This window comes from Castor canadensis, chromosome 3, assembly GCF_047511655.1.
Source record: "Castor canadensis chromosome 3, mCasCan1.hap1v2, whole genome shotgun sequence".
Lineage (NCBI taxonomy): Eukaryota > Metazoa > Chordata > Mammalia > Rodentia > Castoridae > Castor > Castor canadensis.
In genome coordinates this window covers 90,791,472-90,816,206 of record NC_133388.1, presented here as the reverse complement: position 1 = coordinate 90,816,206, position 24,735 = coordinate 90,791,472, and the positions used below count along the sequence as shown (strand labels likewise).

General features: G+C 42.2%; 1 protein-coding gene across 1 annotated transcript; it reads left to right on the top strand.

Annotated features, from left to right (window-relative positions):
- The first annotated feature begins 16,950 nt into the window (after positions 1-16,950).
- LOC141421420 (non-secretory ribonuclease-like) lies at positions 16,951-17,701 on the top strand. Its single transcript, XM_074066978.1, has 2 exons — positions 16,951-17,004; positions 17,226-17,701. Exon 2 carries the CDS (start codon positions 17,231-17,233, stop codon positions 17,699-17,701), a length of 471 nt encoding a protein of 156 aa, XP_073923079.1. The 5' UTR covers positions 16,951-17,004; positions 17,226-17,230.
- The last annotated feature ends 7,034 nt before the right edge of the window (positions 17,702-24,735 follow it).

Below are 24,735 nucleotides of genomic sequence, written 5' to 3'. Positions count from 1 at the left end.
CATTCCCTCTTCCTTTCCCTCCTTCCCCGAGTTCCATAGAGAAGTTCCACTGTTACAAACATGTTTACATATGAGTTTGTGTGTGGTCATGCTTGTTTGGGGGTTTATGTTTATCTTTTGGATCAATCCTCCATATGTGAGTAAAAACATGTGGTATTTGTCTTTCTGATCCTGGCTTACGTCATCAACATGATGTCCTCCAGTTATATCTGTTCACCTTCAAACCACATGTCACATATGTCATTATTCCTTATAGCTGAGCAAAACTCCTATACATGTATACTTATATATATGTACACACACACACTTTCTTGATCCATTCGTCAGTTACAGGACACCTGGGCTGTTTCCAAAGGTTGGCTATTGTGAACAGTGCTGCAATAAACATCAGTGCACAGGTCTCTCGGTTGTATCCTGTCTTGCTTTCCTTTGGGTAGATGCCCAGAAGCAGTATCACTGGATCATATGGCAGTTTGATCTTTAACTTTTTGAGGCATCTTCATACTGCTTTCCTAATGCTCGTACTAATTTGCATTCCCACCAACAGTGTAGAAGCATTACTGTTTCGTCACATACTAGCCAGCATTTGTTGTTGAAATGCTCTTGAGTATGTCCTTTTAACTGGGGTGAGATGAAATTTTAGTGGTGTTTTGATTTGCATCTCTTTCATAGCCAGGGAAGTGAACCCTTCTTCATGGATTTACTGGCCATTTGTATGTCTTCCCTTCAGAATTGCCTGTTTAAATCATCTGTTCATTTCTTCACTGGGATGTTGATTCTTTGGGGGTTGAGTTTTTAGGTCTGTAGATTCTGGGTATTATTCCCTTATCATGTGAATAACTGGCAAAGATTTTCTCCCGTTCTGTAGGCAATCTCTTGAGTCTACTGACTGTTTCTTTTGCTGTGCAGAAGTGTTTTAGTTGATGCAGTTCCATTTGCTCATTCTTGGTCTTAGATGTTGAGTCTTTTGAGTTAAGTTTAGGAAGTCATTTCATATGCCTATCTGTTCCAGTGTGTTTCCTACTACTTACTGGAGTTGTTTCAGAGTTTTAGGCCTTATATTAAGGTCTTTGATCCACTATGAGTTGATTCGGTATGGGGTGAGAGGCAGGGATCTACTTTCAGTCTTCTATGTGTGGATGTCCAGTTTTCCCAGAAGCATTTGTTGAAGGCAATCTTGATGATGCCTCTAGTTACATTCTCTTGCCTCAGCATTGCTTTGGCTCTTTGGGGTCTTCCCTAGTCCCATATGAATTCTGGGATTTTTTTCCCTTGTTTTCTGAAGAACGCCATTGGTATTTTTACAGAGATTGCATTGATATAGAGACCTCTATCAGTAGAATTGTTATTTTAACAGTATTAATTTTTGGATCATGCACATGGGATGTCTGACCATTTTTTGTCCTGTTTGTAATCCTTTCCTCATTGTTTTATAATGCTTATTACAGAGATTTTTCTCCTTGATAAAATATATTGCTAGCACTTTGATTTTTCATTAAGTGCTTTTTGTTTTGAACACTTCTTTTTGGATTATTTTCCTGCGTTATTTTTCAAATAGCTCAATATTGGTGTACGGAAGTCCTCCTGGTTTACATGATTATTTCTTTTTTTTTTCTTTTTTCTTTTCTTTTTTTCTTTTATTATTCATATGTGCATACAAGGCTTGGTTCATTTCTCACCCCTGCCTCCACCCCCTCACTTACCACCCACTCCGCACCCTCCCTCTCCCCCCCCTCAATACCCAGCAGAAACTATTTTGCTCTTATTTCTAATTTTGTTGTAGAGAGAGTATAAGCAATAATAGGAAGGAACAAGGGTTTTTGCTGGTTGAGATAAGGATAGCTATACAGGGCATTGACTCACATTGATTTCCTGTGCGTGGGTGTTACCTTCTAGGTTAATTCTTTTTGATCTAATCTTTTCTCTAGTACCTGTTCCCCTTTTCCTATTGGCCTCAGTTGCTTTTAAGGTATCTGCTTTAGTTTCTCTGCATTGAGGGCAACAAATGCTAGCTAATTTTTTAGGTGTCTTACCTATCCTCACCCCTCCCTTGTGTGCTCTCGCTTTTATCATGTGCTCAAAGTCCAATCCCCTTGTTGTGTTTGCCCTTGATCTAATGTCCACATATGAGGGAGAACATACGATTTTTGGTCTTTTGGGCCAGGCTAACCTCACTCAGAATGATGTTCTCCAATTCCATCCATTTACCAGCGAATGATAACATTTCGTTCTTCTTCATGGCTGCATAGAATTCCATTGTGTATAGATACCACATTTTCTTAATCCATTCGTCAGTGCTGGGGCATCTTGGCTGTTTCCATAACTTGGCTATTGTGAATAGTGCTGCAATAAACATGAATGTGCAGGTGCCTCTGCAGTAACAGTCTTTTGGGTATATCTCGAAGAGTGGTACTACTGGATCAATTGGTAGATCGATGTCTAGCTTTTTAAGTAGCCTCCAAATTTTTTTCCAGAGTGGTTGTACTAGTCTACATTCCCACCAACAGTGTAAGAGGGTTCCTTTTTCCCCGCATCCTCGCCAACACCTGTTGGTGGTGGTGTTGCTGATGATGGCTATTCTAACAGGGGTGAGGTGGAATCTTAGCGTGGTTTTAATTTGCATTTCCTTTATTGCTAGAGATGGTGAGCATTTTCTAATGTGTGTTTTGGCCATTTGAATTTCTTCTTTTGAGAAAGTTCTGTTTAGTTCACGTGCCCATTTCTTTATTGGTTCATTAGTTTTGAGAGAATTTAGTTTTTTAAGTTCCCTATATATTCTGGTTATCAGTCCTTTGTCTGATGTATAGTTGGCAAATATTTTCTCCCACTCTGTGGGTGTTCTCTTCAGTTTAGAGACCATTTCTTTTGATGAACAGAAGCTTTTTAGCTTTATGAGGTCCCATTTATCTATGCTATCTCTTAGTTGCTGTGCTGCTGGGGTTTCATTGAGAAAGTTCTTACCTATACCTACTAACTCCAGAGTATTTCCTACTCTTTCCTGTATCAACTTAAGAGTTTGGGGTCTGATATTAAGATCCTTGAACCATTTTGAGTTAATGTTGGCATAGGGTGACATACATGGATCTAGTTTCAGTTTTTTGCAGACTGCTAACCAGTTTTCCCAGCAGTTTTTGTTGAAGAGGCTGCTATTTCTCCATCGTATATTTTTAGCTCCTTTGTCAAAGATAAGTTGGTTATAGTTGTGTGGCTTCATATCTGGGTCCTCTATTCTGTTCCACTGGTCTTCATGTCTGTTTTTCTGCCAGTACCATGCTGTTTTTATTGTTATTGCTTTGTAATATAGTTTGAAGTCAGGTATTGTGATACCTCCTGCACTGTTCTTTTGACTGAGTATTGCCTTGGCTATTCATGGCCTCTTGTGTTTCCACATAAATTTAACAGATTTTTCAATCTCTTTAATGAATGTCATTGGAATTTTGATGGGAATTGCATTAAACATGTAGATTACTTTTGGGAGTATTGACATTTTTACTATTTTGATTCTACCAATCCACGATCATGGGAGATCTCTCCACTTTCTATAGTATTCCTCAATCTCTTTCTTCAGAAGTGTATAATTTTCCTTGTAGAGGTCTTTCACATCTTTTGTTAAGTTTACACCTAGGTATTTGATTTTGTTTGAGGCTATTGTAAATGGAATTGTTTTCATACATTCTTTTTCCATTTGCTCATTGTTAGCGTATAGAAATGCTAATGATTTTTCTATGTTGGTTTTATATCCTGCTACCTTGCTATAGCTATTGATGGTGTCTAGGAGCTTTTGAGTATAGTTTTTTGGGTCTTTTAGGTATAGGATCATGTCGTCTGCAAATAGGGATATTTTGACAGGTTCTTTACCTATTTGTATTCCTTTTATTCCTTCTTCTTGCCTAATTGCTCTGGCTAGGAATTCCAGTACTATGTTGAATAGGAGTGGAGATAGTGGGCATCCTTGTCTGGTTCCTGATTTTAGAGGGAATGGTTTCAGTTTTTCTCCGTTAAGTATAATGCTGGCTGTAGGTTTGTCATATATAGCTTTTATAATGTTGAGGTACTTTCCTTCTATTCCTAGTTTTCTTAGAGCTTTTATCATGAAATGATGTTGGATCTTATCAAAGGCTTTTTCTGCATCTATTGAGATGATCAAGTGGTTTTTGTCTTTGCTTCTGTTAATGTGGTTTATTACATTTATTGATTTTCATATGTTGAACCACCCCTGCATCGCTTGGATGAAGCCTACTTGGTCGTGGTGAATAATCTTTTTGATGTGTTGCTGAATTCGGTTTGCCATTATTTTGTTGAGGATTTTTGCATCAATGTTCATTAAGGAGATTGGCCTATAGTTCTCCTTTTTGGAGGTGTCTTTGCCTGGTTTTGGGATAAGTGTAATACTGGCTTCATAAAATGTGTTTGGCAGTTTTCCTTCCCTTTCTATTTCATGGAACAGTTTAAGGAGGGTTGGTATCAGTTCTTCTTTAAAGGTCTGATAGAATTCAGCAGGGAATCCATCAGGTCCTGGACTTTTCTTTTTGGGGAGACTCTTGATTGCTGCTTCAATTTCATTTTGTGTTATAGGTTTATTCAGGTGATTAATTTCCTCTTGGTTCAGTTTTGGATGATCATATGTATCTAGAAATCTGTCCATTTCTTTTAGATTTTCAAATTTATTTGAATATAAGTTCTCAAAGTGGTCTCTGATGATTTCCTGGACTTCCATGGTGTTTGTTGTTATCTCCCCTTTTGCATTCCTGATTCTACTAATTTGGGTTTTTTCTCTCCTCATTTTAGTCACGTTTGCCAGGGGTCTATCGATCTTGTTTATTTTTTCAAAGAACCAACTTTTTGTTTTATTAATTCTTTGTATGGTTTTTTTGGTTTCTATTTCATTGATTTCAGCTCTTATTTTTATTATTTCTCTCCTATTTGTTTTGGGATTTGCTTGTTCTTGTTTTTCTAGGAGTTTGAGATGTATCATTAGGTCATTGATTTGGGATCTTTCAGTCTTTTTAATATATGCACTCATGGCTATAAACTTTCCTCTCAGGACTGCCTTAGCTGTGTCCCATAGGTTCCGGTAGGTTGTGTTTTCATTTTCATTGACTTCCAGGAACTTTTTAATTTCCTCTTTTATTTCATCGATGATCCATTCTTCATTAAGTAATGAGTTATTTAGTTTCCAGCTGTTTGCATGTTTTTTGTCTTTACTTTTGTTGTTGAGTTCTACTTTTACTGCATTGTGATCAGATAGTATGCACGGTATTATTTCTATTTTCTTATATTTGCTGAGGCTTGCTTTGTGCCCTAGGATATGATCTATTTTGGAGATGGTTCCATGGGCTGCTGAGAAGAATGTATATTGTGTAGAGGTTGGATGAAATGTTCTGTAGACATCTACTAGGTCCATTTGATCTATTGCATATTTTAGATCTTGGATTTCTTTATTGATTTTTTGTTTGGATGACCTATCTATTGATGATAATGGGGTGTTGAAGTCTCCCACAACCACTGTGTTGGCGTTTATATATGCTTTTAGGTCTTTCAGGGTATGTTTGATGAAATTGGGTGCGTTGACATTGGGTGCATACAGATTGATGATTATTATTTCCTTTTGGTCTATTTCCCCTTTTATGAGTATGGAATGTCCTTCTTTATCTTGTTTAATCAATGTAGGTTTGAAGTCTACTTTGTCAGAGATAAGTATTGCTACTCCTGCCTGTTTTCGGGGGCCATTGGCTTGGTAAATCTTCTTCCAGCCTTTCATCCTAAGCATATGCTTATTTCTGTTGGTGAGATGAGTCTCCTGTAAGCAACAAATTGTTGGATCTTCTTTTTTAATCCATTTTGTCAAAGGGTGTCTTTTGATGGGTGAATTAAGTCCATTAACATTAAGCGTTAGTACTGATAGGTATGTGGTGATTCCTGCCATTTAGTTGTCTTAGTTGTTTGAAAGTTTGATTGTGTGTACCTAACTTGATGTTACTCTCTACTGTCTTGCTTTTTCTTTTCCTGTGGTTTGGTGCTGCCTGCCTTTTCATGGTTAAGTTGGTGTCACTTTCTGTGTGCAGAATCCCTTGCAGAATCTTTTGTAATGGTTGTTTTGTGGTCACATATTGTTTTAGTTTCTGCTTATCATGGAAGACTTTTATTGCTCCATCTATTTTGAATGATAGCTTTGCTGGGTAGAGTATCCTGGGGTTGAAGTTATTTTCATTCAGTGCCCGGAAGATCTCACCCCACGCTCTTCTTGCTTTTAATGTTTCTGTTGAGAAGTCTGCTGTGATTTTGATGAGTTTACCTTTGTATGTTACTTATTGTTTCTCTCTTACAGCCTTCAATGTTCTTTCCTTAGTTTCTGATCTTGTTGTTTTAATGATGATATGTCGTGGAGTAGTTCTATTTTGATCTGGTCTGTTTGGTGTCCTGGAGGCCTCTTGCATCTGTATATGGGAATATCTTTCTCTAGATTTGGGAAATTTTCAGTTATTATTTTGTTGAATATATTACGCATTCCCTTCACTTGCACCTCTTCTCCTTCTTCGATGCCCATGATTCTCAAGTTTGGTCTTTTGATGGAGTCAGTGAGTTCTTGCATTTTCTTTTCACAGGTCTTGAGTTGTTTAATTAATAGTTTTTTGGTTTTTCCTTTAATTACCATTTCATCTTCAAGTTCTGAGATTCTGTCTTCTGTTTGTTCTATTCTGCTGGATTGGCCTTCCGTTTTGTTTTGCAGTTCTGTTTCGTTCTTTTTTCTGAGGTTTTCCATATCCTGGAAGTTTCCTCTTTAATGTTGTCTATTTTTGTCCTGAGTTCATTTATCCATTTATTCATTGTGTTCTCTCTTTCACTTTGGTGTTTATACAGTGCTTCTATGGTTTCCTTTATTTCTTCTTTTGCTTTTTCAAATTCTCTATTTTTGTTGTCTTGGAATTTCTTGAGTGTCTCCTGTACATTTTGGTTGACCCTATCCAGTATCATCTCTATAAAATTCTCATTGAGTGCTTGTAGTATGTCTTCTTTTAAATTATTCTTGTGGGCTTCATTGGGTCCTTTGGCATAGTTTATCTTCATTTTGTTGGAGTCTGGATCTGAGTTTCTGTTCTCTTCATTCCCTTCTGGTTCCTGTACTAATTTTTTGCTGTGGGGAAACTGGTTTCCCTGTTTTTTCTGTCTTCCCATCATTGTCTTTGGTGTTGTTACTGTCCCTGTACTGTGTGCAATTAAGTATTTTCTAGCTTGTAATAATGACAATGGTAATATTTAGAATGGAAGGGTGAGCTGAGATGGAAAGCAAGAAGTTAAAGAAAAAGGGAAAACAAATATACAGACAAGAGGGAGAAAGCAGAACAAGGTATCAGACTAGATAATTTCAAAGGTATAAACAGGGAGTGTTAGTGTACTAATTGACAGTAAGCTGAATAGACATTAGAGAGACAGAGAGAGGATTGAAAATCAAAGATAAAAAAATAAAAACTAAGTAAATGAAAGAAATATCTATATATATAAATGAATTAAAATAAAATGGAAAATAGAAAATTAAAAAACAAAAGAAACTTCCAAGTTTATATGCAATGCAGTTTCAGTCTTAATAATATGGGTGTCCATCTCAATCTCCAGTCCTGGAGTTCGTGCCTCAGATGTTGTTCTGTAGTTGTCTCATCAAAGGGGATGCATAAAGTAGAACAAAACTACACACACGCACACACACACACACACACACCAAAAAAAAAAAAAAGCCCCACCAAGTGTCCCAGGTTCAAATGCAATACAGTTTCAGTAAGTTTTTCGGCTTGCAGGTGTAATCGGTTGTTCTCTCATCAAAGGCAGGGAGAAAAAGAAAAAAAAGCATCTGGAGACAGTTCTGAGAGTGGTATCTGCAACTGTGGCTTGCCTGCCTGCTGCTCTCAGCCTGCTGTAGCTGGCGGCGTTATTTATGCAGGTCTCTGGGGTGAGCTTAGCACTCACCTGGTCCCACAGGCTTTGTTTGTTCAGAGTTCTCCTGTGCCGGAGCCTCTGCTACAGGCTTTCCCCTTTCCAAGCACTGGGAAAAGTGACACTGCCCCCGCATTGTCAGGCCTGCGTGTTCATTTACAGTTCATGAGGGAGGTGGGTCTTCCCCCCCCCCACCTCTCCTGTGCAGTTTTCCTCCCACTGCCACTTTCACAAGCTTTCCTGCTCCTGCTTACTGGGCGGTGCTGCTGCTCCTGCCGACCGCCATGTTTATTTACAGCTCACGTGGGAAGTGGGTCTTCCCTCCTCTCCTGTGGAGTTTTTCTCCCTCCGCCACGCTCACAAGCTTCCCCGCTCCTGGTTGCTGGGCGCACGCCCCGCTCCCGCCAGAGGCTCTCCGGCCCACCCGGCTTGTTTATTTACAGTCCTGGGAAGGGTTCCCTTCCCCCAATCTTCAGCGCTTAGGGCGCCCCACCCTCTTTCCAGTGTGTCTTAATTGTTCTTATTGCTTATTACTCAGTTTCTCTTTTTTTCCCTGGGTGGAGGTCAGTCTGCCCAGGGGGCTATGCTGCTCTGGCCCAGGCTTGTCTGTGGGAGTACTGTGGTACCGCGAAGCTCACCTGGTCCACGTCTTCCCAAGCCGTATGGGCGCCGGCCACTGGCGGCCCCGGGGGCCCTCCTCGTTTCTCCGTTTAACGTGAGGTGGAGATTCTCTGCACCGGCTGGAGGTGTAGAGGGGTCAAAGTTATGCCTTTTCTCGGTGATTATGCCTGCAAAGTGTGTCTCCAGCATCTCTCCAAGATTTCACTATAGGAGACTCGCTTTCTGCTTCCTCCGTCTAGCCGCCATCTTGGAATCCTATTCACATGATTATTTCTTATATGAGACCCATAAATAGGAAAATCTGGCATCCTCCTTTCCAAACCAATGCCCTTTACATCTCTCTCTCTCTCTCTCTCTCTCTCTCTCTCTCTATCTCTATCTCTCTCTCTCCCCCTCTCTCTCCTGCCTAATTTCTTGGTCTTGGGCTCCATAGAGACTGGGTGTAACAAGAAACCTCTTTAAGTTTCTCACTCAATATCTGGTCAAATTCCTCTTCCCCAGCCATCATCCATGTACATCTAATCATCATTGGGTGCCTTTAAAAATATCAATGAAGCCATTTAGAAAGAATCCTAGCTTCCATATCTCCTCTAAGTAATTTTCTATTCATCACCTTCCATATATGCATTCAAAAACCTGTATCTTGGGTAGAAATTCCCATTCAGATTCAGGATATGTTCAGGAATTGACCTCAGTTTTATACTGAGGTGTTGTTTACCTGCTTGCAATATTTTCTGAGTAAATACATTTTTAGTGCTTGGCTCCAGGCCTTCCCAAGAGGTATGGGACCCATGAGGAAGAAGAAAATGGATGTGTTTCATTTTGTCTGGTTGTTTTCTCTTTGGTGGTACTGGGGTATGAATGCAGGCCCTCCTGCTTTCTAGGCTGACGATTACCAATCAAGCCTACCATCAACGCTATTTGGTGGTATTTTAGAGATAGGGTCTCACAAACTGTTTAGCAAGACTGATTTTGAAAGATGATTCTCCTGATCTTGCTTCCTGAGTAGCTAGGATCACAGGCATGAGCCACCAGTGCCAAGTTGTCTGATTTTATGATACAAATGAACTTTATAGCACCGAGATCTTTACAGTACAACTGTGGAGAGAAAAATGAATAGTTTAGCCTGAGGCTTTTAAAATCTGTGCATAAAATCTCTTATAGCTATAAGAGGGTGGATGCAGGAGTGAGTCAAACATGGCAGGTCAGGTGTGTAGGAAGCTGTACGGGCATTTTGAGCACTGCATGGAAGGGAGGTGGCACCTTCCTGTACCCTCTCCTTCTAGAAAAGCAGGGGAGAGGGAGGCTGTGGCAAGAGGGATCTCTCAACCAGGCATGGGCTCTTGCATACTCTGCCCTCCACAGCTGTCCCAGGAAGTGAATTTTCAGTTCATTCCACACAGAGCAGGAAATCATTGGATCCATGAAGAAGAACGATAGATCCAGGGACAGAAGAGATAAATGTGACATGCATAACCACAGCTCCTGCCCTATTTCAGGGTGCAGGTCATCACCAGAGGGTCCAGTAGAAACAGGGAGGGGAAAGGAAAAATCACTGAAAGCTGTGGAAATATGCAACCTTGAGTGATGAGGACATAAGGGTCTCTTGAGAGTTCCAGACACAGAAAGGCACAGAATAGTAATATCATCTCATCTACACTCGGTGTTCCTGTTGGATTCCTGACTTCCATTTGGATCCCCATCTTCCAGGCCCACAGATACAACTATGTCTGCTCCCCTACTACTGAGTAGTGTCAGGAGTTCTTGCTCTTAGTTGTCCCTCACACAGATGCTACACTGGATCTTCTCCTCTGGAGGTGACATGAAGAGCAGCAATTCAGGCTGGTACTTGGAGCCGCATGTTGCACAGGAGCACGGCTTTGGACAATTGTTGTGCTTGACAAATCTACTAACGGGAACACAGGATTGTGCCATGAGGTGACCTCATCTTCCAAGTACCATGGAAATACATGGAGGATGATGCATGCCACAAACTAGAGCCACATGTCCTATGAAAGAAGATGAATGAACCTCCTCTGTCTCCCACGTAATCCAAAATCTCTTCCCAGTCAGGAAAGCAACCTAGACTTAAGACCAATCACCTGTCTGCCCCGAGGCTTCTCCAGTGTGGACTCATGCCCTCTCCTGCCATCTTCTCATTCATCCATTCATTCCACTCTCCACCTGACATCTCCATACCAGCGACTGTGCTCTGGGCTCCTAGCACTGACCTAAAAGGATACGCAGCTAAATAAACACCGACAGTTCCTTCCTTTCCTGCCATCACATGATTCTACGACTTATCCCAGGAAACAAAAAATTCTGCTAATTGTCAGGAATGAAAATACACAGAGCAGTACAGGTACATGAGCTCAAAGTGCCATGGAAATCACACTGCAGACTGAATAGGAAGGACCCACTCAGAGAAGGAAATGTCAACAAGATAAGAAGAGCCATTTCTAGGTACACCAGAGGCAGAGCAAAGCTGGCAGAGGAAGACAGACAGAAACACAGATGTCAAAACTCCTAAATTAATCAAAGAACCTCAGAGAGCTCAGGGTACAAGCTGAGGGGTTTGCTGATGCCTCCCACTGTAACAAGAAAGCAGTGAGCACATGGGCTCAGTGGGGTCACGTGGCATCTCCTTCAGATGCCACTGTTCCAACTTTACGTTTTTAGAGACTAAACTGAGACACCATGAAACTTCAAACAGCTTATTTGCTCTCTTTGTGTGTGTGTGTGTGTGTGTGTGTGTGTGTGTGTGTGCGTGCGCACACACCCAGGATTTACCCACACTAAGAAGGCATCTACCACTGCTCTAACCTCTTTCCCTAACCAGCTCATTAGAGTAAGAAGTAACTCGTTTAGTGCTCTGATAATAACCAAGCCGCAGAGTCAAATAATTACTGGGACAATGTGCAAGTGAATAAGCAGTTACTTGATTTGGTGCCAAAATTGTCTTTTGTGTCTCACCTTGGTAAAAAGGTAGTGATCACAACAGAATATGAGTGTTGGCTGCTTAGGCTTGACAAACGTTGAGTTCATGTCTGTCTAATCCCCATCTTATCAGAATTGACCCAATCTAAATTTGCTCATGTGGAAGCACAGCTAAGGCTATTTTCATGACTCAAAATAGGTTTTGTCTGGTCAAGCTCTGGCAGCTCATGCCTGCAATCCTTGCTACTCAGGAGGCAGAGATCAGGAGGGTCTCTGTTTGAAGACAACCCAGCAAATAGTTCACAAGACACTATCTCAAAAATACCCACGCAAAAAAGGACCGGTGGAATGGTTTAAGCAGTAAGAGCACCTGCCTAACAAGTGTGAGGCCCTGAGTTCAAACTCTGGTCTGGACAGTGATTTTTCAGGCCTGTATGTATTTTAAGTTTGATTTAACTGTCCTACTCAGGTAACCATGGTGCCACTACTTATATGAGGACATTAGTAATAAAAATTGTGTTTCCACTAAAGCAGATACCTTAAAAGCAACTGAGGCCAATAGGAAAAGGGGACCAGGAACTAGAGAAAAGGTTAGATCAAAAAGAATTAGCCTAGAAGGTGACACACATGCACAGGAAATCAATGTGAGTCAATGCCCTGTATAGCTATCCTTATCTCAACCAGCAAAAACCCTTGTTCCTTCCTATTATTGTTTATACTCTCTCTTCAACAAAATTAGAGATAAGGGCAAAATAGTTTCTGCTGGGTATTGAGGGGGTGGGGGGGAGAGGGAGGGGGCGGAGTGGGTGGTAAGGGAGGGGGTGGGGGCAGGGGGGAGAAATGACCCAAGCCTTGTATGCACATATGAATAATAAAAGAAAATAAATAAATAAATAAAAATTAAAAACCCTCCTATTTATAAAAAAAAAATTGTGCTTCCAGTTGACAGGAAGAGAAAAACATTTTGTGGATTAATTTTCCTTGAATGCGGTAGACACCATGGAAGGGTCTAGGTCCAGTTTTCTACCATGCAAGCTGTACCCCTATTTAACATCTCTTAGAAGGCAGCTCCCCCAACGCCTGCAGCTTGCTTCCCACTCTCTGTACATTTTAGCACACAACCTCTTTCCCTGGCACGCTGACATCTTGCCTAAAGTTCCTGCAAATCCATGCTCATCCTTTACAGCCAGTTAAAGGTGCCCTTTCTTTTGGACCCCATCATCATCCCATCAGGACAAGTAACCTCCTTCTGGGTCCAGGAACCACGCTCACAGAGCTGTTTTACCTTATCATATTGCAAAAACATGTTTGTATATTTTCACGTGCTTTCCGGTGACCAAGCAAAAGCGCATTTCATATATCAGCCCAGAGACTCTGGTCCAGTTCCTCAGTAAAGACCATTAGGAACTGGATCCCCATACTGTTGAAAGACAACAGAAGAATGCAATTCTGTATCTTGTGGCTCTGCCTTTCTCTGCCTCATACAATGTGAAAAAAATGAAATTATATTTTAAAAACTCACTTCCACAGGCCCCAAGTACTGCAGCTCTCTGAAGAGATTCCAGCATAGACAAGATTCGTGTTGAACTAAACTGAACACAAGATTAGACAGCAGCGATCACCACAGAGGTTTAGTTTCTCCTGAAGCATCTTGAAGATTCCACAGAAAATCCGCACTGAATTCTATCACATTTGACTTCTAAATAAACAACCCCCTACCCTGACTCTGGGGACATTAATGGCTGGATGAAGGCAGATGTTCTGACCAGACAATCATTCCAAACATCGGTCCCTTCCTGGGTCAACCTCCTCCCACCAGGGAAGCATGTTGTGTTTCTGGCCTCAGAAATACCAAAGGGGAGCAGCATCTGCAGGGTGTGAGGAATTCCATGTCACGGGGGCTCAGTCCCCCTCATGGATCATCCCAGCCCTGCACCCAGTATTCATCAGTAGCAGGACCCAAATATTGAAACCTCAGAATCACTTTACACTCTGAAAATCCCAAGAACCTTTTGTTCACATGCAGTATATTCATTCATATTTACTTCTTAGAAAGTTATTTTAATAATCATGCATTCATGAATCATTTAATTATAATGAACAGATTATATGCTAATATAAACACACTTTGAAAAAGCAAGTCTGTTTCCTATAATAAAAAGATTAATAAGGAAAATAGCAATGATTTCCATTTTCTAACTCTCTCTCATGACTGACTCTACAGACATCTTACTTCCCATAACTGCCCTGCATTCATCCGTTACACCATATTGTTTTCCTGAGCTGTATTTTGAAAAAGACTGTGTCCTAGCATAGATGCACAATGGAAAAAGTAAGCACTTCACAGCTGCTTCCAATGGTTTGGGATCACCAGGGTTCTAGGTCCACACTTGACCTAATCAGTGAGCACCTCTCATCCCTCAGGCCCAGCACTGGGTTCTGAGAGGGACCCGTGACACAGTCACAGAAGATGGCAGGGAATGTTGGGGGGTGAGGGTGTGAGTCTTCTCCTGCTCTGCTAATTACTGAGACAATAAAAGGTTTGGAGTTGCTGCCATCAGCTTATCAACATGTGGGGACATCTGTCTGAAAAGAGAAGCAACACAGAGGGGACAGGGGGATGGCGCAAGAGAGAGAAGCTCAATTCTGTTTTCACCATCTGAGTTCTGATAAGCTGCTCATTAAGCCATAACAGTACCTTGTTACCTAGGACGGTTTAACTGTGCTTTCAGGTTTGGGACATCACAGAGACCATGTACTTGGAGAGAAGGGGTTTCAGGTGCTAAAGAGCAGGGAGGAAATGGTTATAATGAATTCAAGATTAAAAATCCATGCTGTGTAATTTTTTCATCTTCACATGAGCAGCATTTTTAAACAGAGTGGAATGAGTAGGTCTCCTTCAGAAAATTACTTTTGAGTAGACTTACAGGGCATGAAAAAGTTACCACGCACATGCAGGTGGATGGCATAAAAAAGTTACCAGGCACATTCCAGGAAGGAAAGAAGTAAGAAAACTGGAAAAGAGGCTGGGCGAGGTGTCTCATGCATGTAATCACAGCCACATGGGAGACAGAGTTTAGGAGGATCAAGGGTCGAGGGAAGCCCAGGCAAATGTTAGCAAGACCCTGTCTCGACACAAAAACAAGGTGTGGTCACATGTGCTTCAGGTCTCAGAGACATAGGATGCCTGAGGTGGGAGGGTCACAATCTGAGGCCAGCACTGGTGAAAAATGCAACACCCTACCTGAGAAATAACTAAGGTAAGACAGGGCTAGCTGCATGTCTCAAGTGGTAGAATCCCTGAGTTCAAATCTCAGTATTGGAACAAGAAGAATGAGGAGGGGGAAGGGGAGGAAGAGGAGACAGGAAGCAGGGAGGAGGGGAGAGCAGTGAGTGAGAGGGAGAATGGTAAGGCTTGGAGGAGGACAGGTCAGGTACAGATTTCAGAAGGCTTCTAGCAGAGGTGGGCTTTGCAGTGATGCCAGTGGGAGCTGTGGTGTCTCAGGAGCGGTGGTCATGTCTTCTAGCATGAAGGGAAAAACCGCCATCCTTCATGATAGATTAGCTGGGGTTATAAGAGAAAGAAAGGAGTAAAGCATTCTTCACACTTTGACTGAAAAAGAGGAAAGTCATCTGCAACTGAGATGGGAATGCTGTTATTCTCTTCCTAGAAGCCACAGGCTTATAAACCAGACCACAACCCAAGCACCAGTGACTCACACATTGTGGTCATTTATTTGATATTACTTAAATGAATGAGCTGACATAGAACAAGCACTGTCCAAATGTCTCCCTACCATGCAGGCTCCTCTCCCTGGCTTCTCTCGCCAGGCTTATGAGACAGGCTGAGTTGGAGTCAAACCTAAGCTTGGTGGTGTGAACACCATGCTTGGAGATGAGCCTTAATTTCCATCTACAGAAGACAGCCTTGGTGAGCAGCTACTCTTCTTTCAGTCAAACGTGTCATGTGGAGCCCTCCTTTGTGTTACGTGTCACTGTGTCACTGGTGATCAAGACGTTATTACATAAGCCATTAGGGACATTTGAGACTCAATCCATAACAACCAAGTTACAATGAAAATTCCATAAATTGCGTGCACTGACATTCCCATACAGTCACTGCATGAGGGAAGCTGTGCCTGGGAGATACTGATGGTTGACATTCTGTGTCAGCAGGTCAAGAGCAGACAGTGCAAGAGTATCATGGGGCTGAATTAATTGCACGTATTCACCACTCTATTCTTGTTCATGAAGTCTATATAGCGAGGCATTGATCAGCCACAACACCAAGGTGCTCAACCGTGCTTTTTATGAAACTGCAGATGTCTTTTACTGACACAATGTAATACAATGTTCATCCATTAAAAAGAAAACTTAACACAGGGGCATAATTCTGGCTATTCCAAAGGATGAAAGTATGAATCAAGCATGCAAATGTGCCACTAATTGGGCTGCATGATTGGTTATGCTACAAAATACTAGAGATCTGTTGAAAGATTAGACATCAGTGAGGCTGGAGATGCAGCTCCGTGGCACAGCACTTGCCAAGCATGCACAAGGCTCAGTGTTGGATCCCCAGCACCACACCAAAAGACAAGAGCCAACTTGACCAGACAAAAACTCACATCGAATTCGTGGTGTATTTTGATCAACATGGGCTTATGTTTATTCAGGATTCAAATATATTAAAAGTTCTCTCCTGAAGGTGCTCATTATACAGCTAGACTTCCTGCACTGCCAATGGAGCAAATGAGGGGAGCTGTAAACGCACACAGCAAACTTACACAAGGACAATCAGAGAACTCTCACGGGGCCTGCTCTCAACACACACACAGGGCAGGTATTGTCTTAGTCATTTCTCAGGACACAGCAACAAGTCTGATGATCACCAACAAATGTCTCCAGGAGCCAGGCAAGTGTCACGCTGACTGAGCAGACAGGCTGACAGGCAGATAGGAGAAGCAGTCAGTGAAGACACCTGATCCAATACCCTGTTCATTGACACAGGCAGGAAGAGCTACTCAGTGCCCCAGCCACCATCAGAGGACTTCAAGATGAGACAGGAATGGAAACACTCCCTGTGAAACTGGCTGTCCCTGGATCTGCTGTTCTGAGTACCAGCCCTGACTTTATGGACCTTGGCACTTCAGTGCCTGCCGAGGCACAGTCACAAAGCCTGTGTTCATTCAACAGGCAACAGGGAGGATCATCCTCAGAATGCAGATCCCTTCCTCACACTCTGTCCTGACAGGGTGACCTGTCCTTCTAACGCACCAATGGGAGTGTTTCTGGGTACCGGTTGGTCTCCCAAGTGAAGAAAGAAGAAAGCAGTTGCCCAAGTGGGCATGTAGCAATCTGTGGGTTTTGCAGGTTCAAGACTCGGAACGCTCCTGGCTCTGCCAGCTCCACCCACAAGGCCTGCTCTATATCTACTGTGCCAAGTAGGGTGGACCTAAGTCCCTGACCTCAGGACAACCAGCTGGGTGTGTTCTCACAGGAGACACAGCACAAGACTGGGTAAGGCATGGAGCCCTAGAGCTGGGACGGGATGGGCAGTGGTGGGCCAGCACAGGAGAGAGGATGGAGCTGAAATTAGTGGCCAAAGACTTGTCATATTTTGGAATGTGAACTGAATGGCCATATGACCCACAGAACAGCAGGGAGCCTATAGGCTGGGGCTAGTGTGTGTCATAACTGAGTCAGGACTCGGGGGCAGTCACTTCTCTTCTTTTCCACAGGAAACATGGTTGCAAAGCTGCTCTACTCCCGACTTTGCCTCCTGCTGCTGCTGGGGCTCCTGGGAATAGTGCCCTTGTTGCAGGCCGTGCCACCTGGCTTAACTACGTATCAGTGGTTCGCTATCCAGCACATCAATACCGGGAACATCCAGTGTAATATTGCAATGCTGAGAGTTAACAACTATACAGGAAATTGCAAACGCTTTAACACTTTTCTTAATACAACCTTTACTGATGCTCTTAATGTTTGTAACAACCGAGTTACAAACTGCAGTAACAGAATATACCAAAACTGTCATAATAGTTCAGTTCGGGTGCCTATAACTGAATGTAGCCTCACTACACCCTCACATATTATTAGAAACTGTGGATATTCTCAAAGACCGAATACAAAGTTCTACAGAATTGCTTGTGATCCAATAGCTCCACCAAGGAATCAAACCTTGGTTCCAGTTCACTTGGATGGGACATTTTAGCTCCTGTAGCAGCACTCGTGCCATCGCTCATCGGCCAGCTCCAAAACCAGAGCAAGACCCGGTTCCTTCATCCACCTGCCGTGTCAGCACCTGTCATGGAACCAGTACCCGACCCCCTTCAAGCTTAGCTAGGCTGTGGCTTGTGCAATAAACATCTTCGCAGAGTCCTCTAGATGTCTGTGTGTCTCTTCTTTCTGTCCTGCTGTCATCTAGTCACAATCGTCCTGGAGACATTTCCCTTCCTCTCCATCAGTTTTTGGGGAATAGAGAGATGGAAGTACAGAGACTCTTTGTATCAGGGAGGAGCAGGGCATTATCCCTCTCGCTGCCTTAGGCTGGGACTGGGGTCTCCACTGAATCTGCACAGTGACAAAGATTGGTGAGCTTGGCTCCTCCACCCCTCTCCACCATTAAGCCCTACCCTTGGCTCTCCAAGTCTTTCCTTGAACACTCCACACTTCAGTATTGTTTTTGTTATTTTGTGACTGACAATGATTGCACAATTAATGATGTATAGGGAGGTCTGGTACATGTATATGATGTGTAATGACTGAAATCAAGATATTAGCATTTCCACCACCTCAGACACTTGTCATCATTTCCTGTTAAAATCAATCAAAATCTTCTCTGCTAGCTATTGTGGAACAGAGTGAACTGTTATCTACAGTCACCCTCTGTGCTGTAGTACACTAGGACAGGTTACCTCTATCTACCTGTATTTTGGTAGCTGAGACACAGCTCTCTCTAGCCCCATGCTCCCAGCCTCAGGCCTCTCTATTCCCCTCACCCCTTCTGTTTCATAGAGCTCTAGTCCCCAGGAGTGAGAACATGTGGAATTTGTCTCCCATATTCACTTATTTTATTAAACAAAGTAGTTCCATTCTTGTTTTCACTCTTAATGACTAAATAGCATCCCATCATGTGTGTGCACTGTTTTCGTTATTATTTGTAGGGGTGAAGAACCCTTAGGTTGCTTGCGTTTGAACAGTGCTGCAGTAAACATGAGAGCACAGCTGTCTCTGTGACACAATGAATCCCCCTGGCTTTGGATGCCTACCCAAAGTGGGAGTGCTGGATCACATCAAAGTTCTATCTGGAGTATTTGAGAAACGTCCATACTGCTTATGGGAATGGCAGCACTAATGTGGGAAACCCTCCTACCATGGACAAGGGTCCCTTTTCACCACATCCTCACCAGCATGAATTATTTTTTGTCTTTTGGATGATATCCATTCTAAGTTGATAAGATGATATATCACTGTGGTTTTGATTTGCATCTCCCTCAGGATAGTGCTGTTGACTAGTTTTCTTATATGCGTGTGCTATTCATTTGTGTTCTTTTGAGGACTATCTGTTCAGATCATCAGCCCATTTTTTAGTCATGTTGCTTGTTTTTCTCCTGTTGAGATGTTGGAGTTCCTTATACATTCTGGATATTAATCCCTTTTTATATGAACAGTTTGCAATTATTTTCCTTCATTCTGAGGGTTACCTCTCTACTCTGTTCACTATTTCTTTGCTGTGCAGGACCTTTCTAATTTGATATAATACTTTGGTTTGTTTTTGCTCTGTTGCCAGTACTATCTCAAACAATTGCTGCCTTTAGCAACTGAAAAGTTTCCTCTAAGTGTTTTTCAGTTATTTTCATAATTTCAAGTCTTACATTGAAGTCCCTCAACCATTGTGAGTTCATTTGTGTAAGGGTGAAAGCTGGGGGACTATTTCATTAATCTGCATATCAATGTCCAGATTTACCTAATGATTTATTGAAGGAGTGTGCATTTCCAATATACTTTGGTGTCCTCATTGAAAATCAGTTGCAGGTAAGGATGTAGATTTCCTTCTGGGATTGCTATTGTGTTCCTTAGGTCTATGTCTGGCAGGGTTTTGCCAGAAGGAGACTGATTGCTGTACTTTTCTGTATTTTTTGTTTCACCATTTGCTTATTTATTATTTTTAATTAGGATATATTTGTTGTACAGGGGGATTCATTGTGTCAATTCCAAATAAGCTTATACTGTACATGGGTTGGATCACCCTCACCACCTCTCCTCTCAATCCCCTCCTTGCTCCACTTAAAGCAACTGAAAGAGGTTTCTTTCTTCTCTTTCATGTAAGTATATGAAGTTCATGCACCATATATCCTCACCTTAATCTCTTCCATTCCCCCGCCCCCGCCTCCAGTATTCACACACAAGTACTCCAGCACACACACTGTACCTATTTTACAGTCCTGTGTTATGTTGTTAATATTTAAATCAAAGGGGTTTCTCAAGGTCTCCCTGCTGTGAGTATATTTACTTTGGTCTCTTCAACCCGCTCCATTACTCTCCTCTACCTTTTACCTCCCACACCCCATTTTTCAATAGTGTTCTATACACATTCTTGTATCCTCTACCTTCACACATACTTTGTTTTACTATATTATTGATGCTCTATCATTCTCTTTTCTTTGGGGTTGATTATTTAGTTCCCTGTAGATTCTGGATATTAGTCATTTATCGCATGAATAGCTGGCAAAGATTTTCTCCCATTCTCTGGGCTGTCTCTTGAGCCTACTGACTGTTTCTTTTGCATGCAGAACCACTTTAGTTTGATGCAGTACCATTTGTTCATTCTTTCTCCTAGATTTTCAGCCTTTTGAGTTCTGTTGAGGAAGTCCTTTCTTATGCTTCCCTTTTCCAGTGTATTTCCTACTACTTCCTGCAGTGGTTTCAAAGTTTCAGGCCTTATATTAAGGTCTCTGATCCACATCGAGTTGATTTGGTACAGGGTGAGAGGTAGCGATCTACTTTCAGTCTTCTACGTGTGGATGTCCAGGTTCCCAGCAGCATTTCTTGAAGGCAATCATGATGATGCCTCTAGTTACATTCTCTTGATCAGTATTGCTTTGGCTTTTTAGGGTCTTCCCTACTTCCATATGAATTTAGAATTCTTTTGTGTCATTCTTTGAAGAACATTTCTGGTATTTTTATGGAGATTGCACTGATCTGTAGGTTACTATGAGTAGAGTGGTAATTTTAACAGTATTAATTCTTTGGATCCATGAACATGGGATGTCTGACCAGTTTTTGTCTTCTTTATGATTCCTTTCCTCAGTGTTTTATAATTGTCATTGCAGAGATTTTTCCTCCTAAGCTAAATATATTGATAACACTTTGACTTTTCATTCTGTGCTCTTTGTTTGGAGCTCTTCTATTTGAATTAATTTCCTTCATTCTTTATCAGATAGCTCAATATTGGTGTATAGAAGTCCTCCTGATTTACCTATGTTGACTTTATGTGCTACAATGTGACTTAATTTCTACATAAGTTCTAACAGTTACATGATTGTTTCATATATGAGATCATGTCATCCATAAATAGGAAAATCTGGAAACCTCCTTTCCAATACAATGCCATTTATGTCTCTCTCTTTTGGCTAATTTCTTGATCTTGGGCTTCTTAGAGTCTGCATATAACAAGAATCCTCTTAATTCTCTCACTCTAGATATCTGATCAAATTCCTCTTCTCCCACCATCTTCCATGTCACATCTGATCAAAGTGGGGTACTTTTTAAAGTATACAATGAAGCCATTTACCAAGAATTAGCTTGTTAAATTAGATGTAGAAATAGCTTCTATATCCCATCTTTGTAATTGTCCATTCAACACCTCCCATTCATGCATTCAAAAACCTGTATCTTGGGCACAAATTCCCTTTCAGATTCAGGATATGCTCAGGAATTGACCTCAGTTTTATACTGAGGTATTGTTTACCTGCTTGCAATATTTTCTTAATAAATACATTTTAGTGCTTGAATACGGGCCATCCCAAAAGATATGGGGGCCCATGAGGAAGTATAAAATGGATGTGCTTCATTTCTCTGATTGTGTGTGTGCGTGTGTGTGTGTGTGTGTGTGTGTGCGCGCGCGTGTGCATGTGTGTGTGTCATACTTGGTTTGAACTCAGGGTCTCATGCTTGCTAAGTAGGCGCTCTACCACTCAAGCCTAACACCAACCCTGTTTTCCAGTATTTTCAAGATAAGGTCGTGCAAACTGTTTAGCCAGGATGATTTCAAACCATAATCCTCCTGATTTCGATTCCTGAATAGCTAAGGTCACAGGAATGAACCACCTACTCTGATTTAGAAGTCATAGATTTTATGATATAAATGAACATTATGGTACAAGAAGAAAATTAAAAGAATTCTACAACTATATACAGAACAAAATAAACTGTTTACTCTGACGCTTTTGAAATCTGTGCAACAGATATCATACGGGCATAGCAGGGTGGAGGCAGGGGTGAGTGAAACATGGCAGGTCAGATGTTTAGGAAGCTGTATGGGCATTTCTTTAAATGCCTGAAGAAGAGATGGCCCCTTCCTGCAACCTCTCCTTCTAGAGAACAGGAGCAGATATTCATTGTGGGAAAAGGGAGGCCATGTCAAGAGGGATCTCTCAAGAGGCATGGGCTCCTGCACACTCTGCCCTCCACAGCTGTCCCCAAAGTGAGTTGTCAGTTCATTCCACACAGACCGGGAGACTACAGGCTACAGGATGAAGGACTACAGATCCAGGGACAGAAGAGATAAATGTGACGTGCATAACAACAGTTCTGCCTTCTTTCTGGGTGCAGGTCATCACCAGAGAGTCCACTAGAAAGAGGAAGGGGGAGGAAAACCCTGAAAGCTCTCTAAACATGCAGCCTGGAGTGATGAGGCCGTGAGTGTCTCTTGTGAGTTCCAGACACAGAAAGGAGCAGAATAGTAATGTCATCTTTTCTGCACCTCTGTGTTCCAGATGGATTCCTGACTTCCATTTGGACATTGTCTTTCAGGCCCCCAGATACAGCTATGTCTGCTCCCACTACTACTGAGTAGTGTCAGGAGTTCTTGCTCTTAGTTGTCCCTCACACAGATGCTGCACTGGATCTTCTCCTCTGCAGATGACAGGAAGAGTGGCTCTCCAGGTTGGTGTGTGCAGCCCACACTTTGTCCTGGAACACCAAGTTTGAAAATTTGTTGTGATTAGCATAATCTCCTGGTTTAAGGCAAAGGAGATGTGGCATAAGGTGACCTATCTTCCAAGTACCATGGACATAAAGGGGGAGGTGTCTTACCACAAAACTAGAGCCACGAGATCTATGGAAAGATGAATGAACTTCCTCTCCCTCCCACCTGATCCTGAGTCTCTTCCCAGTCAGGGAGGCAGCATCTCCATCATCCTAGACTGCAGGCCAACCACCCACCTGCCCCGAGGCTTCTCCAGTGTGGCCTCATGCCCTCTCCTGCCATCTTCTCATTCATCCAATCAACACACTCTCCAGCTGACATCTTCTGAGTAGATACTGGGCTTCAACCACTGTTCTAAAGTGATAACAAAACAAACACAGACAGGTTCTTCCTTTCCTGCTCCATATGGTTCTAGGACTTCTCCTAGGAAACAGAAAATTCTGTTAATTGTCAGGATGAAAAATACACAAAGCAGTGCAGGTAGAGGAGCTCAAAGTGCCATGGAAATTACACTGCAGACTGTAAATACGAAGGACCTAGCCAGGAAAGAAATGTCAACAAGATAAGAAGAGCCACTTCTAGGCACACTAGAGGCAGAGCAAAGCTGGCAGAGGAAGAGAGAAAGACAGAGAGACACAATTCAAAGCTTCAAAATTAATCAAAGAACCTCAGAGAGCTCAGGGTACAAGCTGCAGAGCTGTCATCCAGAGGGGTTTGCCCATGGCTCCCAATGTACCAAGAAAGCAGTGAGCACATGGGCTCAGTGGGGTCACGTGGCGTCTCCTGCAGATGCCACTGTTCCAACACTACGTTTATAGAGACTAAACTGAGACACCATGGAACTTCAAACAGCTTCTTTGCTCTCTCTCTCTCTGTGTGTGTGTGTGTGTGTGTGTGTGTGTGTGTGTGTGTGCATCCAGTGTTTGCCCATGCAAATCTACCACTCTACCACTGCTCTAACCCCCTTCCCTAACCAGCTTGTTAGAGCAAGAGAAATTCATGAGTAGAGAAGTCCCAAACTACAGGTTAAATGCTCTGATAATGACCAAGCTTCAGAATCAAAGAATTTCTGGGACAATGCACAAGTGAATAAGAAATATTTGATTTGGTTGAAGAATTGTCTTTTCTAGGTTACCTTGGGAAAAAGTCCTGGTCACATCAGGATATGAATGTTGGCTACTTAGGATTGACAAAGACTGAGTGTCATTTCTGTCTAACACCACATCTTATCAGAATTGACTCAATCTAGATTTTGCTTATGTGGAAGCACAGCTAAGGCTATTTTTATGGCCAACTCAAAATAGGCTTGGTCTGGTCAGGCACTGGTGGCTCACACCTGCAATCCCAGCTACTCAGAAGGCAGAGACCAGAAGGATCGCTTTTTGAAATCCACCCAGGAAATAGTTCACAAGACCCTATCTCAAAAATACCCAGCACAAAAAAGGACTTACAGAGCGGTTTAAGCAGTAGGAATGCCAGCATAACAAGTGCGGGCCCTGAGTTCAATTCCCAGTACTGCCAAAAAGACAAAATAACATTTTCTCTGCTCAGAGATTTTTCAGCGCTGGTGAGTATTTTAACTTTGCTTTAAAACAGTCCTACTCAGGTAACCATTGTGGCCCTACTTACCTAAGGACATCAGGAATAGTGTATTGTGTTTCCAGTTGACAGGAATAGAAAAACATTATGTGGATTAATTTTGCTGTATTGGGGTAGAACATCGGAATGATCAAGGTCCAGTTTTCTAACACACAAGATGCACCTATATTTAACATCTCATAGCAGGCAGCTCCCCCAAATACTGCAGCTCACATCCCCTCTCTGTACAATTTAGCACACAACATCTTTCCCTTCCATACTGATCTCTACCCAGAGGGCCTGCAAATCCTTTCTCATCAACGGCCAGTTCAAGTAGCCCATCGTCATCCCATCAGGACAACTAACCTGTTTCTGGGCCAAAGGACCACGTCCACACAGCTGTTTTACCTCTTTCATATTGTAACAACACGTTTCTATATTTTCACGTGCTTTCTGGT

What these genes read in the sequence shown, in the direction of transcription:
- LOC141421420 (XM_074066978.1), top strand. Translation starts at nt 17,231, where the DNA reads ATGGTTGCAAAGCTGCTCTACTCCCGACTTTGCCTCCTGCTGCTGCTG.